The sequence below is a fragment of the Melanotaenia boesemani genome, chromosome 11 (assembly GCF_017639745.1).
Source record: "Melanotaenia boesemani isolate fMelBoe1 chromosome 11, fMelBoe1.pri, whole genome shotgun sequence".
In the NCBI taxonomy this organism is placed as follows: domain Eukaryota; kingdom Metazoa; phylum Chordata; class Actinopteri; order Atheriniformes; family Melanotaeniidae; genus Melanotaenia; species Melanotaenia boesemani.
The window spans coordinates 15,177,918-15,204,935 of NC_055692.1; the positions used below are offsets into that span (position 1 = coordinate 15,177,918).

The 27,018-nt window shown below is 37.3% G+C and overlaps 1 protein-coding gene across 4 annotated transcripts in view; it reads left to right on the plus strand.

Moving 5' to 3' along the window:
• Window positions 1-27,018, plus strand: part of pde4d (phosphodiesterase 4D, cAMP-specific) — a 199,968-nt gene that overhangs the window by 110,156 nt on the left and 62,794 nt on the right. The window contains exon 1 of one of the 4 annotated variants that reach the window (XM_041998557.1): window positions 1,391-2,333. The exons of the other annotated variants lie outside the window; for them this stretch is intronic. Coding sequence (XP_041854491.1) covers window positions 2,071-2,333 — 263 coding nt within the window. The 5' untranslated portion in view covers window positions 1,391-2,070. Of the gene's footprint in view, window positions 1-1,390; window positions 2,334-27,018 lie in introns of those variants that run through there. 4 annotated transcript variants of the gene reach the window in all.

The following is a 27,018-nucleotide window of genomic DNA, read 5'->3' on the forward strand; positions in this document are numbered from 1 at the left end:
CTCTTTAGATAGCCACAAAGCAGTTACTGCTATCATAATCAGACAAAGAATCTCGTGATTTTGAGTACTCTTCTGCCAAATTAATCCATTACCTGTAGTGGGTCAAAATTCTGAACTAGTTAATAAAGTTCCTCAATGTGTAGAAGATAAAATGGTATAAGATATTGGTGTTTTCATGGAGATTGATCATAATAACCTTGAGATTTCCCTTTGTGGCACCAACAAAGTCAAGAGAGGTTTCTTCAAGTTTATGATGTCCCCAATGACCTCAGCTGAACCGTGTTAATGCTTAAAGGTTTTAACATTTTAATACTTTGAACTATAATGACAATTTAAAACGCAGCAACTGAATAATACACCATCACTCTTATTGTGAGGATGTAAATATCAGTGCTGATGCTGGCATTGAGGTCATACAGTACCAGCACTCTAGTATGGCCTCAATGCCATCAGCTATAGCTGTGTAGGTCAGAAGCACATTAGTCTGGTTTCCTTTAATCTCTGGAATGGAAAGTGTAGCCAGAGAGAGATTCTGAGATTATGTTTGGATCTGAATTTTCACTTCTTTGCCGCTGCATGTCTGGAATGCCTAGATGAGGAGTGGCTTGCATTCTTAGGGCTACAGCTTTATAACTGCCATGTATTGGCAAAGCACAACAGCTAAAGCTAAAGTGATAATCAATTTCTTTTGCATGTGTTTGCATTTGTATTTGGATGTTTCAGATTTTAGCAGTCTTGGTAAGAAATGATTCAAGCATGGTACCTGTGTTAATGTGGGCAACTGCTGAATATATTAAAGTATGTTTACATCTAGACTTAGATATTTTTTAAGATGTTTGGAGATGAACAATGGCACAAGCAAAAGTTGATTAAATGTAGGTACAATTTATTCATCAATCTGAACTGTCAATTGCCAAAAAGGAATATGATAAAGGCTATCAGATGGAGCTGGCGTTTTTTGGTTGGTTGGTTTGTTGTAACACTACTTGTCTCTTCTATTCAGTGCAAATGTAAATAAGATTAAACACATGACGTCATTTAGTGATCCCAAAGATGTTTTCTCAATGAAGCCTAGCCTAGATTTTAGGTTACTGGGCGGTAGTTTGCAGCCCTGAGAAATGCACGCTCACAGATGCATGTGCCTGGACTTACCCGACACAGGTATGCATACAGTATTTTTATTGGGTTTCTGATGCACAACATCTCTCCTCTCTATATTCCTCACCGTTTTCCTCTTCTCTATTGTGTACACACACACTCTCTCTCTCTCTCTCTCTCACTCAAACACTTACACATGCTCACGCTCTGCTCAGCTCTAAAGGATCAGTAGCTTATAAACTGGCTGCACTCAGCAGTCAGTCTCACTGAGAAGGAAGAGAAAGAAAGGAAGGATAAATTGCTTCGAGTGGATGGAACAGAATTCTGCTTAATATTATTCAATTGTGCCAAATTGGACTTGGTTGTTCCTTTTTTGCTTTTCTTTTTTTTTATTTTTGTATCCCAGAAGCTGCACAGGTTTTGTGTGACTTTTATAAGACAACTCTTGGCTAAAATAGACTGAATTAGCTCAGTTAAAGTCTTGCTGGGCTCAATTTCACTGGACTGTGTGGAGTCCTCCTGTAGGCCTGGAGGAGAAAAGGCTGGAATGGAATTCCCGGCTTTACATCCCACCCTCTTTCCTGCCTTCTTTCATCCTGCCCTCATCTTCTCCCTTGCACTTTCACCGCAGACATTTAGTGTAGAGGAGACAAAGGCAGCAGCCCTCAGTGCTTCGGTTCTTCTGGTGGCTTCGGTAAAGATGAAAAAATAGAAAGAAAGGACCTTTCTTCTCTTTTGTTTCCTTTGCTTTTGCACAAAAGGAGGTGTTAGTGTGAGAATAACCAGCAGAGCTTTTTTTTTTTTTTCAGTTCATCATCAAGAGGATTTTTGGATTTCTTAGCTGTGACTCTTAGCAGAGAATAAGCATACCTCTGGCACGTAAATTACTTTGTCTCTGATTTCTTGCGGCTGCCTTCACTGCTCATTTATTTGGCTGCTGGTGGAGGTCGTGGTGGTGAAGCCGGGGTAGGCATGGCCCAACAAGGAGGCATGGGGGTGACCCACCAGGACACCCTGGCAGTGCCTCCCATGCCCAAACACTCCGGCTTGAATGAAGACCTGGTGAAGATCCTGCGGGAGAACCTGCTGCAGCCGGAGAGGCCACGAGGACATCGGCGGTCGCCGTCGTCAATCTCCCCCCGCCTTTCTCCACGCAACTCACCGCGACTGCTTCGCCGCATGTTGCTCAACAACAACATCCACAAACAGAGGCGCTTTACTGTTGCACACACATGGTGAGCATTAAACGTACATATGTTCAGAGTGTTGGCTGTGTATAGGGCGCTGCATGGGCTAATAAAGTGAATGTGTTTGCTTTTTGTTAGACAACATGTGCTTTAACCACACACGTTGCAAACTTTCAAGGTTAGAGCTTTGTTTGTTGAACAGTGTTTGCGAGGTAGGCAGCAGTGCAATAAGCCCTCTGAGTAATTAAACTTTGTTTGCAGTTTGACTTTAATGCTTTCCCCTCACAGAAATGGCAGGAGCATGTGTCAGCAAATCTCCCATGTAGGTTCTTCATATGAAATCTCCTAGGAAACCCTCTTCTCACCTTTAGATAATGAGTTTCTGCCATGCTCTTCTTCACTGTCGAGCTTAATTTCTATTCCAGTGTCTCTTCACTTTCCCTCCTTTATGAGTCCATTACTTATTTACATCTCTCTCCCACATGTCTGCTACCCTTGCACCCCCTACAGATACTTACTCTGCTTCCACTTCCATGTGATCTAAATATGTGAAGTGAGAAACCACATAAGGTCTTTCTTATTAAGTAGATACTAAACAAAGTCTTGAATTTCTACATTTACCCCATTATGCAGTGGAATTCTTGCCACATCTGCCTGTCTGCAGTTTTTGCCAATTAATTTTTTTCTGTTCTTGACTGTCTGTCACCCTGTGTTGCAATTGCCCAAACCTCCCTTCCCTTTGACTCATATCTATTCTGCTCTGCACCTTGCTCTTCCTCTGTGCTCTCATTTTTTCTCCCCTCTTACCAATTAAGTCTTCTCCCTCCCCTCACTGCCTATCATATTCATCACCCTCTTCATTTTTTACAACCCCCGCCCCCCTCTTCTCTTGTGTCCCAATTCCTCAGCTCACAATCCCCTCCTCTTCCTTCTGACATCTGGATCAGGCTAATGATGTAATTAAATAAATCACTTATTCTCAAACACATGAGGAATTCTTTATTTTGCTATTTCAGCCCAGGCTCACAGTAACATTTGTAATATTTTATTGGGTCCACAGAGCTAAATATAAGTAGTTTTACAGTGAAGGGGGTTAATAAAGAGCTTACTTTATTGAAATCAAAACAAAAATCATTTAAAAGTTAAAAAGAAAACTCTAACCAACCAGCGACTGAAAAAGAAAGAAACAACAGTAAGTATATGAGTAATCTGAGAAGAAATGCAAAAATTGGCCATTATCCAACTTCACTCCTCTCTTATTCTTCCGTCAAATTGGTTTTCATATCAGACAATTCTTTTCTGTTTCCTTTTGTTATTTTCTTAACATGCATTCACTTTCCTTTCTCTCCCCAGTTTATTCTTATTATGCCAGTTCTCCAAATTTCAAGACTGACTTTTGTCTGGTTTTGGTTTGGCAGATTTAATCAAAAGTGGGCCTATTGTGTCCTCCAGTTCCATAACAAAATAAAATCATTGAAATAAAGTTTTGTGAAGATTGATCGTCCTGTTACAAGAATCTCACAACAGGGAGATCAGGATTCATCTAGAAAACAACAGCTTCATTTCAGTTCAACTGTAACAGAATTTATATGAAATGGCTCACCTGTCAGATGTGTGAAAGAACACAGAACATTATTTGTTATCAGATCTTATCAGATAAAGGTACTCTTCCTGTGCCTTGTATGCACACACACATCACACAAGTAGCTGTATGATTTTTAATGCATTATTGAAGTCTAAGGAAGCAAATGACACAGAATCAGTAATGTGACTTAATTTGTCATGTGTTTTCTTGGATAACACTACCTACATGCACATCTGGTTGAATAAACTTTAGGGGCTATTTGCAATTAGTTATTTTTATAGGTTCTCATCATTAAGGGGTACCAAAGCCAACACTTTAGCAATTCTATGTTAAAGGCGTTGAGGTGTAAAGTAAAGAGCACAACATGTTGATTGTTTTTATGTCAACAAAATTTACTGGTCACTATTGGTCAGCAGCAGTTATTTTACCATTAAGATAAAAACAATATGTTGACAATTCATGTTGCTGGATCCTGGTCGGGATAATTCCATTCTCTTTTTTTTATTTATTTATTTTTATTTAACTTGTCCTGTCCAGCATTGTAGCAAACAGAATGATGATATTTATTTTGTATTATGGAATTTGTGTAATCTTGCTGGACCTGACCGGAGGGGACAGAAAATAATAATAAAAAAAAGGACAGAAATGGAGAGAAGTAAAATGGAAAGTGGAAAAAAGAAAGTAGAGGCAAAGATACAGTGGATAGAAGCAATTACTTCACACCAGAACACCACTTTCCCTTCTGCTCCAAAATCCCTTCTCTTTTTACCAAATTCTGCACCATTCTTCCTGCTTTTTTTCTCATTTGCATTGATAATGCCACTTACACAGTTGGAAATCAGCATCATACTGTCACTTCTTGCTAGTAGAGACACCAACTCATGTACCTCTAGTTTAAATTTAATTGATCAAATATGGCTGCATGTGTACAAGGAAAATGGTTTGTCTGCTACTTACATTATAGAACTGATTCCACTGTGGAATCATCTTGATTTTTACATCTGGTTATGGATGGATGGATGGATGGATGGATGGATGGATGGATGGATAGATAGATAGATAGATAGATAGATAGATAGATAGATAGATAGATAGATAGATAGATAGATAGATATTATCAAAATAAATAAATAAAACAGTCAATACTGCATGCCCATGGAGATCATCTCTCCATGCCATATACTGCTACACAGGCTGTAATGACTATTTATCTACTTAGTGCCTGTGTGCCAGAAGCGTGGATTATGTCCCAGAGATGGAGATTATCATCTTGCAGCTTTCCAGACAATAGAGCTGCCAAAATAGGGCAAAATTTATTTCCCCAGAGAAAACAAACTAGCAAAAAAAAAATCTAAATATTATCTCTTTTTCAGCATTATTCACAGAAATACTAAAACATGCAAACATGTACACCTATGTTTTGAGCTTTGTCTGATGTTTAAGTGCTTTGATGCTGCAGATGAGTCAGAAAACATGGAAAATCATGCTGTTAACCATTTAATGTTAAAAATGTTTAAATGCCTTTATGTAATGCCAAACTTGAAATTTGTATCCCATACTATTTCTGATGTTCGTCCTTGCAATATTTTAGGTTTTATCTGGTTTTCCAATGACAAAAATAAATAAATAAATAAATAAATAAAAGATTAATGCATTTTTACCGTAACTTGATCCTTCTTAGTAAAACCGCTTCTTTACTTGAGATGAAAATGTAAAATTAATAGCATAAAGCTAATATGTAAAAAGAATGACCATGTGATTAGTGTTTAACTTGTTGGTCATGCACTTGTTGTTATCTCTTGACATTTGAAAAAAGTGTCTGACAGAATGTCATGCAGAGATAAAATGATTGTGGGAGGTTAGGAGAAAAATAACTGTCTGTCTGTACATGTATCAACCAGGGAATGCAAGGGAGACAATTTGTTTGCAAGAGAGAGACAGCATGAAATGGCAGTGAGCAGTGTGGAGGTTGACAACTGCAGTGTAATTTACTCCAATCACCTCCTCATTGTTTTATAGCTGCAGGGAATCACAGGACTGCTGCAGTGTAAATCTGGTGACATACACAGCCCTTAGTGGCTCCACTTCACACTTCATTAACAAGAAAATCCTCCTCCGTGGACCGATTGGTCTGATGTACAGCACAGTTGTTCTTAGGGGCTCAACAACGTGAAAACCATTCACAAATTGTTTTACAATCATTTTGAAAATACTTAGGAGGACACATTCTCAAAGCGGATTGCCTTTTTTGTTCTGCACTGATTTAATTTGGTTTATTTGCTGTGACTTGAAGACGGTAATTTTTTTCCCCTGTTTTTGTGAGTAGACAAATTTCTGAGTTATTTTATTAGCTGTTTTACATGACATTTGAAACTAAAAAGTCACAACAGTTAAAATAAGTTCAAAAGCAGTAAATATCTGAGCTGACTTCATTTTACTGCTTTAATCTGCTGCTTTGATTTAAACAGAGTCCAGTATTGGATTTGCCAACTATTTAGGGTCACGTTTATGATATCAGGAAGCTTTCATAGCGGGTCGGGTACATTAGCTTTGCCATAGTTTTAAAGATTCAGTCATTAATATGTTCGCTGCCAAAGTTGATGGCACAATATTTATCAAGTATTTGTCTCATATTAAATGTAAATAACTTTGTGTTTGTATGCACAGGATGAGTGACTGCCATCTAGATCATAAAGTTGACTAATAATTTATAGACCTGTTATTGATAACGCTCTAAAATGCTGCATTATGTGTTAATAGAAATAATTGAATGTAAGCATTTTAAAAGACAAGATTTATCATATCTTTTCAGCTTCTCAGCAGCGAAGTGCATACAGAATGGTGCAGTCTTACCTTCTAATGAAAGTGACTCATGACTGTTGTTGTATTTCCTCCACCAGAATAACTCTAATATCTTGTTTTTAACTTTCCCACTCTGACCCTGAGATATTTTTAATGCCGTTGCACAACAGCTCCTGATGCTGCATTGCAACACTGCAAGTGTTTCTTTACATAAGAGCATAAAGGAAGGGATAACAGGTTGCTCTGGCTGGTGATGCAAATAAGTTTGTCTGCCCTGGCTGAGTTGTCTGAATGGGGACTTTTGGGAGGGATGGCCAGAGAGACATAAGTGATAGATAGCTGGATAAATTATTAAGGATTGATGGTTGAGTAGATGCAGGAATGGCAGGTTGGAGAAGATGCAGAGAGATATGGTAGAGGGTTAGTGTGGGAGTAGAGGACCTAAAGCTAAACGCGATGATGCTAATCTAGGCAGAGCATGATTCTCTTCACTTCTCACTTTGTTATATCATCACTTTTTGTGCAATTTTACTGTGTTGCTTTCTCTGTCATTTTGTCGCTTTTTTATTCTGCAGTAGCTCATAAACTTCCTACAGTAAATGTTGTTCAAGGGCTCTCATCTGTACACGATCACTTTACATCTGAATCATGTTATGTCGTATACATTTAGGAAAGAATAATTGTGCTCCAAACTATATATATATATATATATATATATATATATATATATATATATTGAACTGGATGAATTTTAGTTAATTCCTCTTAACATAACATATTTAACTATTCTTTATGGTCAACTGTTGGAAGGTTTCCTCACATAAACTCCTCACTTCATGTCCTTCCAGACCATTTTTGATTTTTAGAAAATATAAGACTTTATTATTTTCAACCATTCTTTTATAAAAAAAAAACTGTTATTTTGTTGTCTGTAATTTTTCATCCATATTAGTAATAAATTGTCATTTTTATTTGATTACAGAAAATGAAATCATATCAAACTGTTGATGATGTCATTTCCTTTTCTTTGCCTATATATTTATTTTGATGGATTCATTAATTCATTAGATACCAATAAGTTATGGTCAAAACAGCTAGTTGCAGCCATAACTTATTGGGTGTTTTAGTATTTTATATATAGTTGGCAGTGCTTGTGCATTTCAGGGAAACCCATTCACAAAGTATGTCTCTAGTAAGATGCCCTTCAGCAAACCCCTGAAATCCCAGCTGTCCCAGTGGTTCAAATATAAGATGCACTTTCTGTCAACATTTCGGTCAACACAAATTAAATATGAGGTGGCTCAGAAAAAATTCTATTCTCTCTGCCCTGAAGCGCCAATTTGTCCATCAGTGCGTTCTCTTATTACAATGAAGCCCTCATAGTGCTTCTTCAACAAGTGAGTTTTCAGAATGAAGGCTCTTTGTCATTTCTTATCAGTTTTATTAATAAACCTATATTCCAACCCTCCCAGTATTTTTGTATGGGTAGTAGAAAGTTGCAAGTTTTGTTTAAGTAAATGCCCTAAGTTTTTATGCAGTGGCACTGGGTTGTAGCTGTTATCTCTCTGTGTGCTATGGAGGATTCTCCAGGTTTTATCAGCACAAACACTGCTCTCCACCCCAGAGAATAGATCGCCTGTGATTTGCATACATATGAGCTTATAAGCAGTGCTACTATACTGGGCTTCCAGTGCAGGCTACATAATCCATTGGCTCTTCATTAGTAAAGACAGGCAGATTTATACTAATCAGGGACATGTACATGATTCTGCATACATGCTCTTAAACATAGGCGAGTGGATACATACACACTCCTGTTTCATACGTCACTATTTGAGAAGAGACAATACTCTAGTTCATAACTCAGGTTGATTTGGTTTTCTGAGGCGGTGGCATAGTCTATGTTGGTTGACACGAACAAGAAAAAAATTACATAACTGTGTGACAGAAAGTGTGGTAAAAAGAGACAGAGAAGGATGAGTTTAGAGAAAGTACATGTACCTCAGAGTATTTAGCTTGTGAAAAATAAGAAGACCTGTTTAATATGTAGGTATGCTAAAAATAAATAAATAAATACAAAATAAATAAATAAAAAGAATTATTTTGGAAAATATAATTCATTAGGAGCACGTTGGTCCATAATACAATATGATTATCCTGCTTTGTCTTCTTTTTTTGTATACAGCTGGCATTTAAAAATGTTATATAAACAGAATGGCTTTAACATAGAATCATACCCATAAATGTGTCTTCATATTCTGTTAAAGATGTTAAAAAACCTCAACTGTTCTTAAAAACACTTAGTGATGTTAAGAAACGTCTAAGTTCTAAACTCTGAATGTAAAGAAAGACGTTTTAAAAGATTTTTTTAAAGGCCCCTACAAAGTGAAATTTCAGCCAGCTCATAAGTTAGTTTAAATAGAGCTATGAAAAATGTAATAACCCTGGGAACATCAGCAATAAAACAACATAAAAAATATAAATAAATCTGAACACGATCTGTGATTGTTTTCCTGTAATACTCTTTTATTAGTGGTATTGTAATTACAGCTGCAGGACATCATAAAATCTCAAATAGCATTTATTTGTTGGCAATTGAAACATTTTATTTTTATTTCCATCTAGTTTGAACTAATTTTGGTTTTCACTATAGCACAATAATAATATCTTTTAACCACTCTCATGTTACAAGGTACTGTTTTGAGGCATGAACAAAGATTCTACATGTTAATATTTCATCCAAAGAAACTGTGTTTCCATTTTTCCTTTCCTTGACTTTATTTGGAGATGATGAATATTGTTGGGGATGCTGATGAGGCCTTTGGACCAATCAAAATCAACATTCTCTCTTTGCGTCTATTTTTTTTACAAAAGACTGTAATACATGGTGTATCATGAAGTACAGGGTGAGGACTGCCAGTTAATTGGGTGCAAACACATTTATAATATATATATATATATATATATGTATGTATATATTGTATTGACCAATATAATTACTATTATCTGGAATACTCTTCCTGCTGTCAAAGAAAAGGCAAAGCGTGTGTTCACAACGGGAAGATCAAGTTTCTCGCATCAGCTTACTGAGTTATCTGAGAAAAGGCAGTTCTCTGGATGATGTGTATTTCTGTCATTGCTGAACCCACTGTGAAGAGAAATATCTACAGAATAACCTTAGCTCTCTTTGGTTTGAAAGAACTATCGTAAGTGGATGTTTCAAGATTACCTCATATAAGTCTGCTGGAGTTCATGTGATTCTCTGTTGCCCTTAGTCTCCTTTCTCCGCTTTTCAATTTCTTCACATTGTGATCATCGAGCCTAGCACTTTGCCAGAAGTTGTCAGGCTCACGTCCATTAAATGTCAGATTCTATCACGCTGTGAAAACCAGTGGACAGACTAACACTAACTCCAGTTTTGCTCACAAGAAATGTATTTTCACCTGTTAAAAGATATGAGAGCAATAATGTTGCTGTTTTAGGATACTGCTAGCTTAGTTTACTGCAGTGGGTTTACAGTGGGCTAAAATTAATGGGTTAGGTGCATATTGACAAGCATTTGCATCCAGCAGGTTCAGACACATGAAGGTGTGTTTTAACAGTGGATACTGCACTACCAGAATTAATTACATGAGCTGAATTAATCTGCACTAAAGAGGCCACAGCTGCAGTGCCTCATCAAAGGCCTTTTCATATGTTGATATCTTTTTGATTAAACAACATGACTGAAAGATTCTGCCTGTGCTTGCTCAATACATCGACCATCTGAGAACTTTTGTTTTTATCTTGCTAATCTATCTATTTTTCTATTAGTTGTCTAATTTCCCCCCACTAATCCTTTTGCCTTCCTCCTCCCTCTGTTTTTTTTCTAATCTCTTCAATAGACTTGCTTATACCTATTTTTTTTTACTGTCGTATCTCAGCTGATTTCAATGCCAGATTTTGTGATATGATTGCTTTGGTTATTGATTGGGGAGACAGTAAAAAAAACAGCTGGGGGATGTAGCTGGGAAAAGAAGTAGCAATGCAATGGGAAGCTGTTTGAGGCTACAAGTACTTTTCTAGTAGACTGCAGATGGCCCCACACTGTTTTGTGCATATCTGTTTGCAGCCACTGTGAAGACTGAGGGCTTTTTGGCTGCGTTTCTGTCCCTTTTCACAACTTTGCAGAGAAGATTCTTGTTATCACAAGGAAAGGAGAAAAGAAAAAAAAATCACCATTCAAAAGGCGCCTTGAATGTGGCCTAAAGCTTTCATTATCTTTTTCTTGGAAAGAGCCTCATTAGCCTGAGGCGAGATCCATTAACAATGCAAGGCTGCGGTAAATCCATTGGTCTTACGTGATTATGGTTGGCAGACCCAGCCGAGTAAACAATATTTAAAAACTATGACCTTCTCAAGTCATACTGAGTATTTTTCACTGCTGAGACACCATTAATGGTTGGAAATCCTTTTTAAAAACTTGACTGCTTCCATTTCTTAAAAATCAACTCCATAACTTTTTGACTTGAAAACTCCACATTCAGGACTCGTTTGATAGCACAGTGATGTTTATTCTGTGCATTTCTGAAGCCATCACTGCCCAGCAGCCTACCGGGACTGAGAAACTGCAAAATGCCCCTTTTTTTATCTGGGATGCTGTGCAACGTTGCAGTTGAGTTTCACTTTGCACACATGTTACACGCTAGCAAGCAGATGTAAACAAACATCATCATGGCTGATTCACCAAAGAAACATTAGAAGACTTTATCGTAGAAGGAGAAAAACAAAAGAGAGCCCGAGACAGAACAAGAAATAAGACAAGAGTCAACACAAGACTGTTTTTTACTGTGTGGAGAGAGCTCACAGTACAGTCAGGATGCAAGATGGATGCTGAATTAGCCATCAATAAGGGACGCGTCACTAAGAAAATGGCAAAAGTTAAGTAATGCATCTTTAACAACAGAAAGGTTTTTCAGTATTTTGTCTGAATATACAGCTTACCCTAAAGAAATACAATAAAACTGGCAGGCAGGAAAACTTTGGATGCCATCAGATAATTAAAAATGTTCTGTATTCGGAGGACAATAAATGTTGTCTTGATTGAACTTGAAGTATTTCTCTGTGGAAAACAGTAAAGTCTGTCCTTGCACAGATAGATAAAAAAATTCTCTTTCTCCGAACAGCTCTTTTATTTTTTGTTTTCCTCAGGCGACTGTTCACACAGTTATTCTGGCTGCAACTAATATCACATTTTCATGAGTTGGTCTGTTATTAAAGCTACATGCAAGATTACAAGATCTTAAATTAGGGCAGATATGATGGAAGATGAAGAAATGGAGGGTGCTTCAAGTAGTCTTAGGTGTTACAGAAATAGGCAGCGATAACGAACTAAATGTATCTGCATTTTTGCTTGTATTTTTATGCTGGTTGATATTCATCTGCTCCTCATTTACTTTTGCAACCCACCCACCCTTCTTCAGTTCAGCTTGTGTTTTCTGTCTGAATGAGGCCTTACACATTGTCCAATGTTGAGACATTGTCCATTTCGAACAGTTCTAATGAGGAGCCTGTCCAATTAAGATGCAGCTGCCTCCTGTTTTGTGAGTGCCGTCCTGTTATTGATGTCACCCCTTGATCATTTTTCACAGCTGCTTCCAATATCCTGTTCTTTATGAGAGTCGGTTTTCATCTTTTATGTACCAGCATTTGTGTGCGTTACATGTGTGCAAATATAGACAATGCAAATACATCTGCTGGAGTCATTGGTGCTTTTGTGTGTGTATTATATAAAGAAACACATAAATTTGTACTAATGCATACATGCATGTCTGTGTGTGCTTTTTTTCCCCTCCTTTTTAACAACCGCTTGTATTCTTGTTTGTGTCAGCACCCATCCTTATTACCAGTCTTCTGCTGTCTGTCTGACCACTGAGGCTGTCTCCTTTGATTGCATTGATTTAGTGCCGCTGCATGCAGTAATGAAAGATGAAAAATGAACAGCATGCTCGGAGTATGAAGTAATTGGTCTGCGCCTAGTTTTTCATGGTACTTAGAAAACGCAGGGGGAGGGAGATAGAAGAAATTTAGATAATGTTGGAAAGGTTCACATATATACTACTTTTTGCAAAGCAGTTATTCTGTGTGTGAGCATCACTACCTGTTTTGATATGATAGACAGCAGGCAAAACTCTAGTGTCATGTTCATACTTAAATGATGTTAGTTGGAAAATCACCAGTTAAAAGGCAATTTAAATTTTCAGTCTTGGTCTGATTGTTCATGTTGACTGATTTCAGTTTGCAGCAATCGCTGAAGTGCACTTACTCTATTAGGTACCAAAATTAGTCTTATCATGCACAACAGTGCTGCAGGAAATCCTTAATTCATAAAGTTTCCAGTGTTTAATTTAGCTTCAGACACCTTTAAAGGAGAATAAATGCCACGTAAAGAGGCTGATATTTGCTTTGCAGAGCCATTTTGCTGTATGTGCCATATGCTTGACTGGCAGCTTTATCTGTGAGCAAACAGATTATTGGAGGAATAATTCTTCAGCAGGTGGTTAGCGTGGATGTAGAGATAACTCTCACACCACAGAACAAAGTAGTGCCCAGATGCCTGTTTGGGATTTTAGAACTTTAGGTTGGATGAAGATAATTGGTTTGATCAAACTGAGTCGTGTTGTGTTTGCAAGCCCAAAGTATAATTCTCCTCTTACATGGTGCCAGTTATTGGGAATAATGTGGCTCTGTGGCTAGAGTGGTCATTCTCCTATACAAGGTTGAAATTTTGATCCCAATCCCCTTCGTTATCTGAAAAAAATTACTATAACTCCGTTGATCCTGTTATGCAGATCGGTGTGTGATATTAGAGGGAAAAAAATGCTTCATATGTAGAATGCAAGTGACTGAGAAACACTTTGTAAAGCTCTTTGTACAAACACAAACAAGGTAAAACGTGCTTTGTAAGTCTAAGTCATTTACCATTTGCAAGAAAGTCATATGGATATTGTAGTAAAAGTTATACAAAGTCTGAGCATTTTAATCATGTTTACTTATTTTTTTCTTTTACATATTTCCAAGTTGCCAAATGTCCCAATTGATAAATCGTTGTTTTGATAATTTAAAATGAGTTCTGAAATGTACTGAAATGTAAAATCCTAGTTTGTGTATGTGTTTGAGTACAAGCTGTGTGTTGTGACTTGCTGCCAGCTGGGTTAACAGTCTCTTTGCTAGCTTTCTGGGAGTGTCTGGATATTGACCTGGAGTGGAAGGATTAGTGTAGGTGCTTAAAACAGATCACAGCCTCAGACCAACTGTTATAGCTGTGAGTGGATGCTCTTTCCAGCAACTGTCAAACAACAAGGGAGTAAAAAGGCCGGTTATGGCTTTATAAGATGAGTAAGAAATTATGTGCTGGGGTGGTTTTTGTTCCATACTTTTTCCTGAGTCACTTACACTAAAGTGTTTTTTCAAATTATTATTCATGTCTTTTTGTTTGTTTTTTATTTTTTGTTTAAATAAATTTAAACAAAATACATTTGCATGTTAGCTTGGATTCCATTTATTACATTGTACATTTTGCTGCAATTAAATAATTCCTGCTTTGCAGTCTTAAAGGCTGACTTGTTTGGCAACACGTACTGCGGTAATGCCCACACAGAGTATAAACAGGAAACACACAGGAAACAGTTACATCACTGTTCCCCCACAACACTCTATAACAGACACAACTCCAGAAAAAGCTTCAGAAAACAAGTTTTTCTACAAGTGTCAAATACAGGTGGTTTTCTTCCCAATATCGTAATTACGGGTGAGCAGTATACATCTATAGTGTATTATTAGTATTATGATATTCTGCCTTTAACTGCCCAGTCATGAAAAAAAGGACAATTGAAGGTGTCCTGGAGTGTTTGGTACTGGGACATTTGCTATAGTAGATATTTTAGAATGTAAGTGACAAATGTATAGGGAAATAATGACCATCAAGCTACAGTCGCTCCTGATTACCTCATGTGATTAAGACACTGCACAGCAATTCTGAGGATTGAGATTTGTGTTAATATATGTGTATGCTGGCTTTTTTGTGTATGTACACTTGTCTTCATGTTACAGTGGAGGGGTGAAATTGATTTGAAATCCAGAACAACTTAATCTTCTTTAAAAAAAAATGCTATATGACAGAAAGCTTTTTTCGAATAAAAAAGGAGGAGTGAGGGGAAAAGACGGGTAAAACAATAAGAGCAGGATTGGTGCCTTTTGCGTCAATGGCCTGATTCTACATTGAATTCTTTGTTTAGACTGAACTTGTTTGCAATGGATGAAGCTTGGGAAATGCATCTAGAGAATGGTAATCAGTGTTGTTGGAAAAAAGCCAGTAAAGTAGCCGTTCTCAACACTGTTCTGCAATAAAACAGATATTCTTTTTGCCTCCCACTGTTTAGAGAAGAATACACTGGATATTAATGCTAAATCTCAAAAATGGGTTTTCTGCAGCACTGAATCATATGCATCCAACATGAGCAGATATGTGACATGTCTGTTCTAACATAAAGCTTACTCGCCTGGTGGTTTGGTTTACTCATAGAAAATTGAACAAGAACTCCTACCACACTTATACACTCTAAATGCGTACATTTGAAAAGCACTACATTTTCAACTTGAAGCAAACCCAAAACACAGACACCAATTGTGGCCAGGAAATGTCTCACAGTCCCCTTAGAAAATTCTGGTGGACACACTAAAGGAAATGTTCATTCATTATCAGCTCGGAAGAGCTCTAACCTCAGCGTGATAACATGCATAAAACATTTCTTGTGCTCTTGCTTATTAGATTATAAATGATTGTGAAAATTATGAATGTTTTCTCTGCTTTTCCTCAAGCTGAACTGAGCTGAAGTTTAGTTTTGTTTAAAGGCTGGTGCTATTTGGTACAACTGATGATACCATATTTATAAGGGCAGTTAGGGCAGAATAGAGTTATACTTGTGTTCCCTAAGAGACGTTGCATTATAAATGCGGATATTATGCAAAGTGCCATAAAGTATTCAGACATAAACAAGAGGCCCATTAAAGTCGATCATAAGCGCCAAGGAGGCAAGTGATGGAAGATCCACTATAAATCAGATAGTCGATTTCAGCAGGTGTCAGCAAGTTGCACTGCATTAGGCTATTTTCTTAAGCTGCTGACCAGTATATTTTGGTATGATGCAGCAAAAAGTAACTTACACTGAAGCTTTGCAAGGTGATGCAAGAGGTGCAAAGGTTCAGTTGAATCCTGTTTTTTTTTTTATTTTTTATCTAACACTTTCATTAATGCTTTAATTCTACTTACAAATACTCAGAGACAGTACTTATACTCCTTTGTTTACAAGTATTAGTTTAGATAAATGAACTGTGAATGCAAACACATCACTTATGAATAATATGAACATAAATTCTTCTTTTATGAGCCCTTATTTATAGTCTTGGCACACTCAGAGTGATGCCACGTAAAAAGATGAAGCATAGATTATTTATTAAATGAAAAAAAAAAACACTGTGAAAGAAATTTGATGATGAGAATAGCACAGCTAAAAGTGATATAACCATTGTCATAGTGATTTAGCAATTACTTCTGTTTTATACAGATAAGCCTACGATGTCAGCAGCATGGTTTGCACAGCTTTCAGCAGCTGGTTATTTGTTTCATGAAGATTCGGGGTTATTCACAGTATGAATCCCTTGCTAATTAGACAAGTGTTAGATATATTGTTGATGTCACTGTGCACCGAAATGGCCCAAAGATTTTGCCGGCCGTACTGTCTCTTTAATCTGAGAAGATTTAAATTGAGAAGTAAAACCATGCGATAAAGGGTGGATGGGAAAGAACGGAGCAATAAAACCATGTTAGTGTATCTCTCAACCCTAATCTGTTTACCCTCTCTTGAAAAATGAGAGGCAACAGCTTTTACTTTTCATGATGTACATTAGGTAGTTATAACCTTTGCACTTTATTCTGTTTACATTTCTGATTAGGTTTTACCAAGTGAAATACTGAAATCCAGCTTGGTGATGAATGCCAGAGAATTATCACTGTGTTTTACTAAAGTTAAAGATTTGCTATTTAGGGCTGCATGATACCAGGAAAACATGTGAGATGCAATAACACTGTTGAAAGTTGCGATGACGATATGATCTGTGATATATAAAATAAATAAAGCTGCTTCTTTCATGTTTTCTCATACGGAAGCTCCACGTGCTGTTCTGTTTAGCCTTTCATACGCAGACCAACGGCTGCTCAACTTAATAGCTTGTGCTATATTAACGCTAGTAGCCTGTTTTAGCTAATGCTAGATTTTAATGGGGCTTCTTCTTAATAGAATATTTTGGTCATCAGCACAAACAGACTATGTACTATGGTGTCCTTCAGCCTAAAGACTAGAGATAAAATAGAAAATTGACAGCCTTGCAAAACTTGCAAAAGTTTGAAGATGTTTTTTTACCAAGTTTTGATAAATTATAAAGGAGATTTGTTTTATATTCCAGTGTGGATTGTCAAAAGCAGTTTTTGTCAGATGAAACATGTTTTAGACATTAATGGATCGATAACTAAGTTGAAAAACAGAATAACTTAGATAACGCCAGATAAGATGCTCTCATCAGTAATGGTGGACCACTAACGTTATCAGTCCAGATATCCACAGCGCTGTCCTTGTTGCCAGATATGAGGTAATTAGGACTGGCCATAAAGGCAGCACCGCAACACACAAAACGTCAGCTGAATTCGTCTATAGCTCCTTGTGGTTGTTCTGTAGGTGGCAGCGGAGATTAAACATATGTCCCCTGGTGTTTGGCACAAGTATTCGACATGTCTTGCAGAGTACCTGTGTTTGTGTATCATCTCTCTTCTAACCAACGTAGCTCGAGATAGCTGACGTGCTGTTCTGTTTAACCACAAGTTCTTGTGCATCCACATTTTCCTCACTCTTCTCGTCACCTTCCACCATCAAAATGCTCACTCCATGCGCTGTAGTGCATTTACATGAAGCAGGTATCCAGGACAGTCAGAGTCCATTTGATTCGACATTACACAGAGCATAAATTGTTAGCAGCGTTTGGAACAGTGTCATGTCACTTCCTTTCAAATACGCAAATAGGGACTACTATTTATTGCAGTTTAGGCAGTTGTTGCAATATATATATATATATATATATATATATATATATATATATATATATATTGCAAAGGTTAATATTCAATGAAGGTAAATTTTTTATATATTGTGCAGCCCTATTGCTTTTACTGTTATACACAAAAGCTTAACTTGAGATATAAGCTTTCATGGGATCATGTGTTTGTTGGTGCAGGGTTGGTGTGGTCATAAAGGGTGTCCAGAAAATGGTGTCCTCGCTCAATTTAGGAAATTAATGAAAAACTAATTTATGCTTGTATATATCATCATGCATGTTTTTTTCTAAAACACTCAATTGCATATGACTGTCTAGGCTTAGAAAGTTTTGCCCTTCAGGGGTGCATTTGTGTGTTACAAGTCTGAGAGAGTAAAGGCATCTGCAGTGCTTGCCTAGGGTGGGAAAGCAGCTGTTAGTGGATTCCCAATTGTAGGCAAAGTTATTGGAAATAAGCTGCTATGATTAGCTAAGCTGCTGTCAGGTATCTTTGTTTTCCATGGAGCTTAAGTTCTTATACGTGTATTTCTTGGAAGTAAATTTTTCTTTTCTTTTCATGTCTTGACTTTTCTTTTTAGTCTGCTCTTCTATATCCATAAAATTTTCAATTTTTCTTCCTCTACTGTTTCAGGTAGAAAAAAAAAAGAAAAGAAAACGGTTCAAATCCACTTTAGAAAACAGAATGTTTTTTTACTTTGTGGTGAAGTGGGATGTGGCACAAGAAGTATTTGCGTCATTGGTCTGTTTCTTAGTGCATTTTACCCATAAAACACAAAGTGTTTTGTGGCAAGATGGTGTTTGTGCATGCACCCTATTTCCCTTCTCATTTTTCTCTTTCATTATCTATCCACTCTGACACAAGCACACACATATACAGAGATGCACTCAAAAATACATCCAATCATGGCACTCTACTCTTGCATATAAAACACAACCAGGCACATGTCCACACACATGAAATACACAAATAGACAAAGTTAAGAATCTTTACACTCTTACACACTCAGTCTCTGTTGGGGGATCGTGATTAAAAGCCATCATTAACTTGCTATGGCCGTAATGGGAAGCACACACACCTGTTTTCCACAGCTGCTCCCTATCACAAGCAGTTGTCCTTCATTCTAGGACCAGAAGCTTTGGAAGTGAAGACTGTGTGATGCAATAAATCACCTGCTGAGAATGCAGTCATCACGGAAATACACCTCATTAGACTCACCTTAGAGGAGAAAGTTCTGCTATATCCCTGCTCTAAAGCAGAAGGGAGCAGAAGGGATCTTGGAGCAGAAGGAGCCTTAGTCACCATGGGTTTCAGCACATTGTGCATGCAGGACACCCTGTGATACATAGCTTTGTGAGTCATGTAGATTTAGTGGATGTTTCATTCAAGCTTTATCATGGATTTTACAAGAAAAACCTAACATTGTCCTAGGGCTGGGCGATATGGCCTAAAAATAAAATCTCCGATATTTTATAACCAAATCTGATTTCCGATTTTAAACGATTTTTTTTCTTTTCTTTTACAAAACATAAATAAACTTATTAAAAACATTTATTTATTTAATTAAATGAATGCCAGCAAAAATCAAGCATACAATGTCATAACTTTTCCACCATATAAATTACTTCATATCTTACCTAGAAATATGCAACACAACTGCATCTGTGTTCTCTTTCCATCTGGATCCTTATCATACAGGATCCACTGCAGAAATAATTCCCCTGATGAAGGTTGTCTCCTAACTAGAGTATGTGGGCTAAAGTTGACTTCTGCATCTCGTAGACAGCAACATTTCTCACTGCAGTTATACGCACAGCTAAATCCCAGGTATGAGTGAAGGGTCACTTCACTGAAAATCTGTCAGACAAACATTGTTCTGGTGTGGAGGGAGGGCTAAGTCTGCTGCTAACTAACTATGGAAAAAGAATCCCGCTTTTCATAAAAATAAATCGCCAGAAATGAAAAATTCGATTTATCGATTTTATCGATTAATCGCCCAGCCCTACATTGTCCCTATTTTATCATGGCAGTTAATTCTGCACATTGATTTGGAAACTGCATGTACAATTATTTGGCAAAACTGTATTCTTACTTTATATTTATGTACCTTTTAACTGTAACTCTAACCACAGGAGGATGTGGTCTGTCGGCTCAATTAAAAATGAAAGTGAATATACCACTTTTAATCATGTGGGAGAAGGTGTGGGCTGGACAGAGGTTCCAAACTAAATTTGTCAGCACGCTTAGATACCGATATCTGAGGTTCAGTATTTGCCGATATTATACATAAAAACAGCGCTGAATTACCTAACAAACTATGTCTCATTGTGTGGAAAAGACTTGGATCATGCTTTTGTGCAACATCAGCCTTGACTCAAAAAATTATTTCCTAATTTTTAAAACAAATAAGCAAATATAAACGTACTGAATTAATTATTTAACAATTGTGCACCATTACAGCAATCTTAGACAAATTAAAATTTTTAAATATGCTTCACAAGCTTGGTCAAAGATGTCATACCATGGTGGTTAATTAGAAGCTGGAATCCCTTGTCCCCAACAACCAATGGTGGTTGCTCATCCACAATAATGAAGTTCAGAATTGTCTCAGGGAGTTTTGTTGCTTGCACACTATTATGTAGAAACTTTTCACCTCTTTCCTTCATCTCTTTCAAAGTTAGCTGCCTTATAACTCCTCCTTTTCGTTTATTCCTTTCAGCAAAATCAGGGTGCTCTTTAGGGTGACATCTCAGGAGATGCTTGATTAAGTTGGTTGTGTCACATCTTGAAGTTTAACTGCCTAGCAAACTGAAAAGATTTGCGTCTATGGATCAGGCCCATTGTCACTGATATTCAATCTAGAATTTTCTTCAATATCAGTTCCAATACCAATATCAGATAGGTGTATCCCTAAAGACACTACAAGATTCTGGTAGAGGCATTCTTCACCAGCAGTACAGGTAGGGATCTATGACATCTTTATGTAAGATACTGCCCCATTACATGTGTTCAGGTACTGCATTGGTCAATGAGCCAATAATGACCTAACAGGTGACTGACTTATGACCTCACCTGTTTCCTCACCTGGGTTACACCCTAATGATGTCTTCACAGGCCATCTCAAATACAGATATTTATAGTGAGGGAAAACTGGTGTCTTTTCCAAACAAGATTTGAGTGACTCTGCTGGCTTGCTTAATAAAAATACATTAAAGCAAGCAAAAACAACACAACAGCAACAAAAAGTCTTAAAAATTCCATAGGGTTATATCAGGAAAGGATGTTTGCAATTAATGAAAGAATCATTGAATTTAATTGTGTTCAGGCATTATTAACTTAATAAAGCCCAATGTGATACATTTGATAGAGTTTCTGAGACCTTTTGTATCACTTGATCGGAAACACTTTGCTCAAAATCCTGTTGAACACTACCTGATGCTTGTTTTCTGCCCCCTAAAGGCCCATTCATGCTCCCTTGTGTGCGTACCTGAATACTGCCGTCCATTTCAAACGTTGTCATTCATTGCCGTCCTCATACTTCCATGCGTCTTTTGGTTATTTACCCCCCCTTTCCTGATTCTCTTCTTCTTCTCGGGGTTATTACTATCACTGGTCATATGTCAGCTATTCTGCTCAGCACTGCCCCCGCGATTTCTGGTGGTATTGCTTCGTCTTCTGCATCAAGCAAGGATAGCTAAGCTCTCTGAAAGAGGACCAAATTATGCACGTAACTGACACAGGAGATGGACGAAACTATCCTTCCGTCTGCGTAGCCATCTTCTGCATCAAGAAAAAAATGGGCCTTAAAAGATACCAGGAAGCAGAAAACCACACTATAATCATTTTGACATATCACATGGTAGTATATGGTAAATCCACCCCCCCCAACCCCCCCAAAAAAGGAATCCCTTTTTAAAATTTGTTAATTTCTATTTGTTACATTTTGTTAAAGAGCCAACAAAGACCTCATATTTAAAAATGGGACTTTTCTTTTTTTTTTTGTGGGCCGGGTCTTAATGGGTAAAGAAAAAGGGAAAAAAATGTATTTAATCGTGCTTTTTTTTCATTGTTTCAAAATTGCTGCAGAATTTCTGAAGTGTACACACTTCAAAAAATTTTTAGATAGATATAACCCATCTTTATCTTTTATTAAATATTCATGTTTGAGTTTCAATAGCATGTTGTGTTGGCTAATATTAGTCTGTTTACTGGAAAAAAAAATAAAATCAAATAATTAAATATCCACACTGGTTTTAGATGCGCTTTTCCATTTTTTTTTTTTGTACTTTCAGCATCATACACACAGTCCTGTCTTTCCACACTAAGAAACAGATCTGAGAGCTTGTGTAACCTTAATATCTTCAAAGCATGTTTTTGTGCTTCTTGTAAAAGATCTACCTTTATATATGTCACTACTGACAGTTTACGGCTGGTGTGACATCTCCACCAGATTTTTCTATTAAAAGGCTTTTTGCACCTTCAACTAGACAATTCAAAGACGTTGTTGAATAATGAGTGACAGTGAGGACTAAGATGGTTATGAAAGATGTTCCATTTATGTCTTTTTCTGTAATTTGTCACGAGAATCAGCCTTTTAAACTTTAAAGACAGACAAGTCAGAGGCAAAATAGTGCAGTCCAAAAACTGAGGATTTTGTAGCATTATGTACATGATTATGTTGTAAAATTGCGTGCTAGTCATCACAAAAACTGAAATAGTTTAATATGTTTTTAATAGCTATAATGTTAACCTAAATTTAATGTGCAAGTCTCCCAAAATGAATTTGATGACCACATGTGGTTGCTGTTGCTGTGAATCAGTGAAGCAAGAAAGCCAAACTCCATATGCTGATGTATCTGTCTCTGACCTTTGTATTGCATATTGTCTTATCTGAGTGTCTGGCTTTTCTTCCCTGTCTGAATCACTGTTTTTTTTTTATCAATGTTCAAGATATTTCAGCTGCATTTTCTTTGAGTATGCCTTTGCGTTTCTATTGATCATGGTTGGTCTGTGGTTGACATTTGAGTCTGAATGTGCTACAGTAAATCTTTTTGACACAGCAGTGAAAGAAGGGTACAGGAAATGGGGGTGGGATGAAGCTGATGGTGTGCAACTTTACAGAACAGGAAGTTTCAGATCAATATTGGTATCAATAAAGCAATTGTGGGACAGTAAAGATGAAATATTGTACTCTATAAAATCAGAAGCTTTAATGACAAAGTAGTCCAGGGGGCTGAAATACCTTTATAAAGCCACCATAGATGCTTTTCAATGAATCTTTGTTTCTATACATGACCATTTTTTTTTTCTCACAGTGTGACAAATTGACACCTTAAAAGCAAAATGTTTTTAATAAAGTATTGATTTACCTCATTTATATGTTATTATACCATGGTCTGGGTGAATACTCGATTCTGATTGGCTGGAAGGTGTCCATTAAAAAGTGATAATGGACACCTATGAAAGAAGTTCCGGTCAAATAGACTTATTGTTGTAAATTACTGCGCTGACTAAACGGTAGTTGGTAACTGTGGCAACAGAAACTCAGATGCCGGGCAGCAGACACCAGAACTGCTTGAAACAAAAAGTCGCACCATCTACTGTACATACACAAGCTGTAAGAGCTGCACCCACCCTCTGAAATGACACTTTGTGTCACGTAACATATCGTTAAGGAATCATCTCTTTCGCTCCTCCACTTAACTTAACAAAAGAAACAATGTGGCCAGTTAACTGGGTGTGTACCTTTCCTAGCATTGAAAAGGAACCTAAAGGAAAAGGAGTGTGCCTATGACAGCAGACGTAAGCATAGTCAGAATTACTAGCAAAAATAATTCAAGCCAACATCCTCCTGTTATCTACAATATAATCACGCATTTATTGCTGTTGTTTGGAAAAACTTGATGCTATCTGCCAACCATCTGTGATAAAGTACACAGTTATGAAAACATAAGATTATGTGCCATTGTGGCACACATCACATGCTAGAGCTATCCTACCTGCTTTCTTAAATGCTTCTTTGGTTTTGGTTTGGGAGTTGCTGTGCCTTTAAAATATCCTCATGAATGCACATTGTAGCTCCTCTCCAAAGTGTGGAACTTTAAAAATAATATCCCATGTTGTACAAACACATTTCATTTTATTTGTCTTTTCTGTGTTAGGTTAAAGCTTTGACATTGCTTGCTCAATTGGTCTCTGATTGACAAAAACTACAAAACATATTTGTACAATTTCTGAGATATTTCAGTTCAACTTCACAAAAGCCAAAGTGCTAGCTTTTAGTTAAAAGTGTGCTGGTGAGATTTCTTACTCAGCCATCTATGTGCACTTCTCTTTTGCTTGCCCATGTTCCTACTTTTGTGTTTTGTCAACATTATTTTTGAAGTTTCGATATAGAAAATGGCTATGAACAGATTTGTATCATTTCATCATATTACCACAGCAGCCTGTACCTTGAATTCACTCATTAACTTGTCTGTATGACATATCTGGTTTGTGCTAATACAAATGAAAGGACTCAGTGCTCTGCAGAATCACCAGCATGTCTTCAGGGGTTACCACTCTTCAGTTTGATAACTTTGTGCAAACCTTTGTGAAGAAGTTTTGAAAAGATTACTTGGTCTTTGTCTTTTCCACTATGTCTTTGAAATAATTGGGATTTGCTTTAAACCTTTCTGAGACTTATTCATGATTGCCTGGGAAGCTGAAATCTGATCAGAATTTAACATGCGCAAAAATACATGAGGATTTCCCTTTTGTTGAGTAATTCTTCCAGTCATTTTTGCACTGCTTGTTCTGGGCTGGAAGATGATTTGAATAAATGGAATGTGACAACCCATGAATCCCATATTCTTACTACTGTTGGCAACAGTTCTGGTTCCTCAGCCGCTGCAGAAAACAGGATTTTGTGTGTGTGTGTGTGTGTGTGTGTATGTCACATTCTTCCTTGTGACAGGTATGTGTCTGAACTTTCTCCTCATCTTGCTACTTTTATATATATCATTTATAATGTCATACAATTGCAGTAATTTTTCTCAAGAAGGAGGCCTGGGAGTGTGCACAGATAATGAAGGGTGGCACATCGAGGAGAGTGGAGACTAGACACAGATCAATAGACTTGCATTGGGATGCAGCAAGGAGGAGATATAGAGAGAGCAGTTTTCTCACCACTGCAGTATATTGATAATCACTCCCACCCATTCTGATCCATTGCTCTGTCGGTGTGAGTCTTAGAAAGAAAGTATCCACAAAGCAACTGTGGTATGAAGGGGTTTCAGGAGTTTTGATTGTTTTGTCCAAGCTCAAATTTTACGACTGTATAAACTCACATTGCATCTTACTTTTTTCTCTTGTTTCTCTTGTCTGTCATCTTTGTTCCAACCCCCCCCCCCCCCCCCCCCCACATTTCTTTTCTCTTTTTAGGTAAGTAACAAAACAGCTGAGATTTTATCTACAGATGAAATGTCCCAGACGGTAATGTATTTGTTGATTTTATCCTGGATTGTAATGTACATTTTCATGCTAATATATGCTATATTTTAGCCTATCTGCTAGAGGAAAGCATAGCCATTTTGTGTTTTTACAATCTACAGATAAATATAATCCTGGTATCACTCCTACTTTATCACATATGGACACTTTGTCAGGAATTTTCAGAGGTTTTAAAGGCTTTGCTCTATGGCAAACTATGATCCTTCATAAACCCGTTGGGTTTTGGTGCCAAAGTCAAAACCTAGGAGTAATATATCTATCTATGGATGGTAGAAACCATACTGCCCTATATTAAATTATTATCAGCATCATATTGGGATATCTTCAATATAAATGGGTGACACAACAGATGTAGTGATAACAATTACAACACATAAGGAGCCTTTCAGGTCGTAACATCATCCTCATCATTTTCTTTCTAAGTTAATGACTAACTATAAAGTTGCTTGTCTGCATAATGGGCCTATCATGAGCAGCATTTGCCTGCACTACTTTCACCTAATGGTGATGTTGTGTTTTGTTGCTAATCTGTTTATCTAATCAGATGCTGAGGGTAGGGGGTCTGTCTCATTAGCTTGCAGGATATTGATTTCCTGTGTTAGAGCAAAGCACTACAGTTGCCTGCGTCTACATTCCCAGATTGGGAGGAATGCAGGATGCCTTCCTCATAGCTCATCAATCGATCCTGCCTCAGCTCAGGGTTGTTGTGTTATGTGTGTGTGTGTGAGTTTGTATGCCTCCAGTCATGCCTGGATGTAAAAATAGCTACTAAAGCAGATTGATTGCTGGAGAGGCATGTTCTGTGTTTAAAGACTGCTCCACAAAAAGACAGAAAGATAGATGTTGTGAGAAAGATTTAGCTTTTAGAATTGTTTTAGCACTCCTCCTTTCGACAGGCTATAAAACATGTGGCTGAGGTTTGTTGTATTTTCACAGTCCCTAGTGTTTTATAGGTTAGATTATTTCCACAGAAATACAAATGTAAATGCATGTGCATTATGAATATGACGTCATCTTACATTTTTTATTCAAAAATGTTTAACTTCACGAATCTTTCAGAAATCCATTTCTGCAGAGGCTCTAAATTTGGTATTAAACAAATTAAATGTGCCAAACCTTAAAATTTTGTATCACTATGGAAGCAGAATATTAAAAAGACATCTTTCTAGGAAACAGCTAGAACAAGACTGTAGGACTATAGATAAAATACATCTAAGGCTACTTATCAGTTCAGTGGCTCATAAATGCCATAGCTCATGGCCCCCGCAGAGTTTATAGACCATATTGACTGAAAATGTTGCATTTCTGTTCCCCTGCTGCTAAGCAGTGTCATAGTAAATTTGTCGTCTATCCTGCTGTTGTGAGTTAGTGTGATGAATGTGTGGGAGTGACCTCTTTTGCATAGAGCAAATCAGTGTGAATGTGTGCCATTTACTGCAGTTTGGGTGTACGCACATAGTGTGTGTATGTGTGTTAAAATGTGTGTGACGGCAATGCGTCATTCTGCGACTTGCAGAAGCCCAGGAGCTCCCCTTTGGTATCTCACATGCTGCTTCAGTTATGCAACGATGCTGTTCTCACAGTGTTTCCTCTCTTCTACTCTTTCTTTTCTTTTTACCTCATCCCTCTCTATCGTTTGTTTTTGCTCATGCACTTCATGTGCATCATATAGAATTATTTGGAGCTGTGGAGCTTGGGTGGGATTTAGTTTG